Source organism: Leuciscus leuciscus (genome assembly GCF_965113295.1).
Source record: "Leuciscus leuciscus genome assembly, chromosome: 20".
Lineage (NCBI taxonomy): Eukaryota > Metazoa > Chordata > Actinopteri > Cypriniformes > Leuciscidae > Leuciscus > Leuciscus leuciscus.
In genome coordinates, this window is record NC_138744.1 from 1,439,422 (window position 1) to 1,446,921 (window position 7,500).

Sequence of the window (7,500 nt, forward strand, 5' to 3'; positions counted from 1 at the left end):
CTGATTAGTGGAATTTTCTGTGCTGCATCATGGGAAATGTAGTTTTTCACCATGAATTCTACTGAAACATCTCTACCTTATGGTTTTGTTCATTTGCCTGTCTTTTGGATTCTGCATTGCCCCAATAAACAGCTGCATTTGGATCCTGAACCTGTGTGTCTCTGAGCAGTTTGCGACAGAAGACTTTGCCACAAATGGATCCAGCAGTCACTCTAATCTGCCTTTGCCAAGGAACTCGCTCACTCAAGGACCACATCCTGGACTTTTTGGACATTGCTAATTTCACTGACTTCCCAGACTTTACTCTCATTGATTATGTCTGCTATGGATTTAACAAGCCGCTACAATCTACGCTGATCTGTGATGCCACGCCAGAGTTCTCAACCATCATGGACGCCAGGCCAGAGTTCTCAACCGTCATGGACGCCAGGCCAGAGTTCTCAACCGTCATGGACGCCACGCCAGAGTTCTCAACCGTCATGGACGCCAGGCCAGAGTTCTCAACCGTTATGGACGCTAGGCCCGAGTTCTCAACCGTCATGGATACCAGGCCAGAGTCTTCAGCCGTCATGGATGCCAGGCCAGACTCTTCAGTAGTCTAGGATGCCAGGCCCAGGTGTCATGGATGCCAGGCCAGAGTTCTCAACCATCATGGATGCCAGGCCAGACTCTTCAGTAGTCAAGGATGCCAGGCCTAGCCGTCATGGATGCCAGGCCAGAGTTCTCAACCATCATGGATGCCAGGCCAGACTCTTCAGTAGTCAAGGATGCCAGGCCCAGCCATCATGGATACCAGGCCAGAGTCTTCAGCCGTCATGGACACCAGGCTAGAGTTCTCAACCTTCATGGATGCCAGGCCAGAGTTCTCAACCTTCATGTATGCCAGGCCAGACTCTTCAGTAGTCTAGGATGCCAGGCCCAGGTGTCATGGATGCCAGGCCAGAGTTCTCAACCATAATGGATGCCAGGCCAGACTCTTCAGTAGTCAAGGATGCCAGGCCCAGCCATCATGGATGCCAGGCCAGAGTTCTCAACCGTCATGGATGCCAGGCCAGAGTTCTCAACCTTCATGGATGCCAGGCCAGAGTTCTCAACCGTCATGGATTCAAGGCAAGAGTTCTCAACCTTCATTGATGCCAGGCCAGACTCTTCAGTAGTCTAGGATGCCAGGCCCAGCCGTCATGGATGCCAGGCCAGAGTTCTCAACCATCATGGCTGCCAGGGCAGACTTTTCAGTAGTCAAGGATGCCAGGCCCAGCCGTCATGGATGCCAGGCCAGAGTTCTCAACCTTCATTGATGCCAGGCCAGACTCTTCAGTAGTCTAGGATGCCAGGCCCAGCCGTCATGGATGCCAGGCCAGAGTTCTCAACCATCATGGCTGCAAGGCCAGACTCTTCAGTAGTCAAGGATGCCAGGCCCAGCCGTCATGGATGCCAGGCCAGAGTTCTCAACCATCATGGATGCCAGGCCAGAGTCTGCAGCCGTCATGGACACCAGGCCAGAGTTCTCAACCTTCATTGATGCCAGGCCAGACTTTTCAGTAGTCAAGGATGCCAGGCCAGAGTTCTCAACCTTCATGGATGTCAGGCCAGAGGTCTCAACCGTCATGGATGCCAGGCAAGAGTTATCAACCTTCATGGATGCCAGGCCAGAGTTCTCAACCTTCATTGATGCCAGACCAGACTCTTCAGTAGTCAAGGATGCCAGGCCAGAGTTCTCAACCTTCATGGATGCCAGGCCAGAGGTCTCAACCGTCATGGATGCCAGGCCAGAGTTCTCAACCATCATGGCTGCAAGGCCAGACTCTTCAGTAGTCAAGGATGCCAGGCCCAGCCGTCATGGATGCCAGGCCAGAGTTCTCAACCTTCATGGATGCCAGGCCAGAGTTCTCAACCTTCATGGATGCCAGGCCAGACTCTTCAGTAGTCTAGGATGCCAGGCCAGAGTTCTCAACCTTCATGGATGCCAGGCCAGAGGTCTCAACCGTCATGGATGCCAAGCAAGAGTTCTCAACCTTCATGGATGCCAGGCCAGAGTTCTCAACCTTCATGGATGCCAGGCCAGACTCTTCAGTAGTCTAGGATGCCAGGCCCAGCCGTCATGGATGCCAGGCCAGACTTTTCAGTAGTCAAGGATGCCAGGCCCAGCCGTCATGGATGCCAGGCCAGAGTTCTCAACATTCCTGGATGCCAGGCCAGACTCTTCAGTAGTCTAGGATGCCAGGCCCAGCCGTCATGAATGCCAGGCCAGAGTTCTCAACCTTCAGGGATGCCAGGCCAGACTCTTCAGTAGTCTAGGATGCCAGGTCCAGCCGTCATGGATGCCAGGCCAGAGTTCTCAACCTTCATGGATACCAGGCCAGACTTTTCAGTAGTCAAGGATGCCAGGCCCAACCGTCATGGATGCCAGGCCAGAGTTCTCAACATTCATGGATGCCAGGCCAGACTCTTCAGTAGTCTAGGATGCCAGGCCCAGCCGTCATGGATGCCAGGCCAGAGTTCTCAACCTTCAGGGATGCCAGGTCAGACTCTTCAGTAGTCTAGGATGCCAGGCCCAGCCGTCATGGATGCCAGGCCAGAGTTCTCAACCATCATGGATGCCAGGCCAGACTCTTCAGTAGACAAGGATGCCAGGCCCAGCCGTCATAGATGCCAGGCCAATGTTCTCAACCATCATGGATTCCAGGCCAGACTCTTCAGTAGTCAAGGATGCCAGGCCCAGCCGTCATGGATGCCAGGCCAGAGTTCTCAACCGTCATGGATGCCAGGCCAGAGTTCTCAACCTTCATGGATGCCAGGCCAGAGTTCTCAACCGTCATGGATGCCAGGCCAGACTCTTCAGTAGTCTAGGATGCCAGGCCCAGTCGTCATGGATGCCAGGCCAGAGTTCTCAACCATCATGGATGCCAGGCCCAGTCGTCATGGATGCTAGGCCAGAGTTCTCAACCATCATGGATGCCAGGCCAGAGTCTTCAGCCGTCATGGACGCCAGGCCAGAGTTCTCAACTGTCATGGATGCCAGGCCAGAGTCTTCAGCCGTCATGGATGACAAGCCAGAGTCTTTAGCCATCATGAATGCCAGGCCAGAGTTCTCAACTGTCATGGATGCCAGGCCAGAGCCTTCAGCCGTCATGGATGCCAGGCCAGAGTTCTCAACTGTCATGGACGCCAGGCCAGAGTTCTCAACTGTCATGGATGCCAGGCCAGAGTCTTCAGCCGTCATGGATGACAAGCCAGAGTCTTTAGCCATCATGAATGCCAGGCCAGAGTTCTCAACTGTCATGGATGCCAGGCCAGAGCCTTCAGCCGTCATGGATGCCAGGCTAGAGTTCTCAAATGTCATGGATGCCAGGCCAGAGTTCTCAACTGTCATGGATGCCAGGCCAGAGTCTTCAGCCGTCATGGATGCCAGGCCAGAGTCTTCACCCGTCATGGATGCCAGGCTAGAGTTCTCAACTGTCATAGATGCCAGGCCAGAGTCTCAACTGTCATGGATGCCAGGCCAGAGTCTTCAGCCATCATGGATGCCAGGCCAGAGTTCTCAACCATCATGGATGCCAGTCCAGAGTTTTCAACCGTCATGGATGCCAGGCCAGAGTCTTCAGCCGTCATGGATGCCAGGCTAGAGTTCTCAACCGTCATAGATGCCAGGCCAGAGTCTCAACTGTCATGGATGACAGTCCAGAGTTTTCAAACCATCATGGATGTCAGTCCAGAGTTTTCAACCATCATGGATGCCAGGCCAGAGTTCTCAACTGTCATGGATGCCATGCCAGAGTTTTCAACCATAATGGATGCCATGCCAGAGTTTTTAACCATCATGGATGCCAGGCCAGAGTCCTCAACCGTCATGGATGCCATGCTAGAGTTCTCAAGCATCATGGATGCCAGGCCAGAGTTTTCAACCATCATGGATGCCAAGCCAGAGTTCTCAACCGTCATGGACGCCAGGCCAGAGTCTTCAGCCATCATGGATACCAGACCAGAGTTCGAAACCGTCATGGATGCCAGGCCAGAGTTCTCAAGCGTTATGGACACTAGGCCAGAGTCTTCAGCCATCATGGACGCCAGGCCAGAGTTCTCAAGCGTCATGGACGCCAGGCCAGAGTTCTCAAGCGTCATGGATACCAGACCAGAGTTTGAAACCGTCATGGATGCCAGGCCAGAGTCTTCAGCCATCATGGATACCAGACCAGAGTTCGAAATCGTCATGGATGCCAGGCCAGAGTCTTCAGCCATCATGGACGCCAGGCCAGAGTTCTCAACCGTTATGGACACCAGGCCAGAGTCTTCAGCCGTCATGGATGCCAGGCCAGAGTCTTCAGCCGTCATGGACACCAGGCCAGAGTTCTCAACTGTCGTGGATACCAGGCCAGAGTCTTCAGCCGTCATGGACACCAGGCCAGAGTTCTCAACTGTCATGGATACCAGGCCAGAGTCTTCAGCCGTCATGGATGCCAGGCTAGAGTTCTCAACCGCCTGCTCTGCTGTAGTGGTCGCCACCTCCACCTGCTCCGCCATGGTGGTCGTCTACTCTGCTGTGCTTATGTCCTGCTCTGCTGTTGGAATCTGCAGTCCCATCTACTCTGCTGTGGTGTTCATCTGCCCCTCCTTGGTAGTCACCAGTCCCATGAACCTGGCCCTCCGTCCCGCCCTCGGGCCCCCCTTCGCTCCACCTCCCTCTTGGATTTCTGTCAGTGTTTGAGGAGTGTCTGGAATACTCTCATTAAGGTGTGGCTATGTCTCATCCACTGGTTGGAGTGTCCATAATCTCCACCAGAGGGCACTCCTCTCGACTCCTGGGCTATCTCATCATGAACTTCAATTCCCATTACCCATTGCTTGGACTTATGTTGTGATTAAGTTCAGCTGTGTCTCATTATATTGTTCAGCTCTGCCTATGTATCCTCATGTTTTCTCTCACGTCTTTTAAGGGTCACTGCATTTCTGAGTGATCGCTCTGGTTTCCCGTGTCATGGTTTTTGATCTTCTGTCTGGTTTTCTAGATTTTCCTGTTTGCCTGTGTTTTCTACCCTGTTGTTATCTGGATTGTTTGCCTTATGGTTTTGAAAATGTGCCTGTGTTTTGGATTATGATTCTGGATTGCCCCAATAAACAGCGGCATTTGGATCCTCAACCTGTGTGTCTCTGAGCAGTTTGTGACAGGTATATAACCCACCAACTTAGAAACTTTTCAGATCCCTTTAGAGACTTTTTAATAAAAAATAAAAAAAAGTGACCACCCAGAATCTAGAAACTACCATACAACTATTGTAAATAAAAAAATAGTCAATTAGTCAATTTACCAAGCAGCTGCTACAAATTAAAAATAAGTGAAGACCCCACCTAGACAGCAACATAGTGTCGGCCCAGACCCGGCCCACATCTGGTACACGTGGAATCCACATGTTCCAGATGTGGCCCGGATCTGGGCCGTCACTATGTATGTTGCTGTCTGGGCAAGCTTAAGTTAGATATAACCTGGTGTTATTTTAACGCACACTTTAATACATTGTATTAATCACTTATTGATAATGGTAATTGGGTGATGAGTTATTGTACAGTGTCTCAACCGCCTTCTGCTCTTGATTCAGTCAGACATCATGGATGTGAACCAGATCTTCAAGGATCTCGCAGTCATGATCCATGACCAAGGTGACATGATAGGTGGGTCAGACTAGTTCTCTCTCTTCATTTTTCTGCACCGGTTCATTCGTTCACACATGTTAAAGTCTGCTTTCCATATGTCATCATGCACAGATAGCATTGAAGCTAACGTGGAGAGTGCAGAGGTGCATGTGGAGCGAGGGACCGAGCAGATCCAACACGCCGCTTACTATCAGGTATGACCATCACACCTGCACACCTGTGACAGACGCTAACGTATCAGTGCTGGTAGAGACTGTTCATGATTGTGTTTTTTTTTCCTTTTAAGAGAAAATCCCGCAAGAGGATGTGTATTCTGGCTCTTGTCATGTCGCTAGTGGCAACCATCTTTGCTATAATCATTTGGCAAGCAATCAGATAAGATGAGAGCTGAAGCTGACAGAAGTACTGGATCCTGCTCCGGTGTTGAGTGTGTGTGTGTGTGTGTGTGTGTGTGTGTGTGTGTGTGTGTGTGTGTGCGTGCGTGCGTGCGTGCGTGCGTGCGTGCGTGCATGCGTGTGTGTGTGTGTGTGTGTGTGTGTCTGTCGGTGTGTGTGTGTGTGTGTGTGTGTGTGTGTGTGTGTGTGTGTGTGTGTGTGTCTGTCGGTGTGTGTGTGTGTGTGTGTGTGTGTTTGTGTGTGTGTGTGTGTGTGTGTGTGTGTGTCTGTCGGTGTGTGTGAAATGTAAATTGTGTGTAAATCTGCACTCATGTGTTAAACACTGATAGTAAGAGAATAGTTTCTATATAATATGTTTGTCTGTGAATTATCTGGAGCAAATACAGTACAACATTAAAACAAGAGTTCAGTTTGCATGAATGTAATTCCTTTTACAACTTGTAATTTGTTGCAGGTCTTGGTAAATTTTTCTCTGAAATTATGCAAAATACATACTCTTAAGAAATATTTATTTCTTTAAATGAACTAAAAGAAACTGTTGTAACGTTGTGTATGATTTGATGCACAGTGCTTTGATTCTCACAAGTAAATGTATTTCTTGGTAGTACATAATAAAGATCAAATCAGTTCTAATACATTGTTCTTCAGCTCTTCTTATCTACTTATTTGTGTTTCAGTAGATCAGAGAAAGAAATGTTGTTGATGATCCAAGACTTTAAACTCCAAAAGTGCCATTATAAAGTAGAAACGCAATAAATAAACTGTTAATTATACAATAGACCATTCAAAAGTTTGGGATCAGAAATATAGATACTTTTATTCACCAAGATGCTGTTCTTTTGAACTTTCTGTTCATCAAAGTATCCTGAAAAATAAAATGTATGACGTTTTCCACAAAAATCTGAAGCAGCACGACTGTTTCAACACTGATAATAATCATAAATGTTTCTTGAGCATCAAATCATCATATTAGAATGATTTCTGAAGGATCATGTGACACTGAAGACTGGAGTAATGATGCTGAACATCAGCTTTGATCACAGGAATAAATTACACTTTACTTTATACTCACATAGAAAACAGATGATTTACACTTGAATAATATTTCAAAATGTTTACAGTATTTGTGATTAAATAAATGCAGCTTTGTTGAGCAGAAGAGACTCTTTCAAACATCTCACTTTTGAAAAGTAGTGCAGGTTATATCCTTCAAATATAGGTTTTTCTTGTAATGGCTTTATTTCCAAGGCCTCCATCAGCTTTACAAATCATAACAAAAGATTATTACTTACATGATAAATAATAATAAATAATGTCTTGGTCCTATATTCTTGGACAGTAAAGCACCATATAACTGTTCGTCCAGCAGGTGGCGCACAGTAAACATCAGTGAGCGGCTCCTCAGGGGTCAGAGGTCACGATGCGGACTACTGAAGGTTGTGCTCTGTTGCTCAGG

At 48.7% G+C, this 7,500-nt stretch overlaps 1 protein-coding gene across 1 annotated transcript; it reads left to right on the forward strand.

The window, feature by feature from the left end:
• The first annotated feature begins 5,478 nt into the window (after positions 1-5,478).
• stx12l (syntaxin 12, like) lies at positions 5,479-6,700 on the forward strand. Its single transcript, XM_082150878.1, has 3 exons — positions 5,479-5,667; positions 5,761-5,843; positions 5,936-6,700. Exons 1-3 carry the CDS (start codon positions 5,604-5,606, stop codon positions 6,026-6,028), a joined length of 240 nt encoding a protein of 79 aa, XP_082007004.1. The 5' UTR covers positions 5,479-5,603; the 3' UTR covers positions 6,029-6,700.
• The last annotated feature ends 800 nt before the right edge of the window (positions 6,701-7,500 follow it).

Bases quoted from the DNA above. Each gene is read 5' to 3' on its own strand.
- stx12l (XM_082150878.1), top strand. From the start codon at position 5,604: ATGGATGTGAACCAGATCTTCAAGGATCTCGCAGTCATGATCCATGAC. The intron at 5,668-5,760 runs GTGGGTCAGACT...CATCATGCACAG, and splicing joins TGACCAAGGTGACATGATAG to ATAGCATTGAAGCTAACGTG. The intron at 5,844-5,935 runs GTATGACCATCA...TTTCCTTTTAAG, and splicing joins AACACGCCGCTTACTATCAG to AGAAAATCCCGCAAGAGGAT.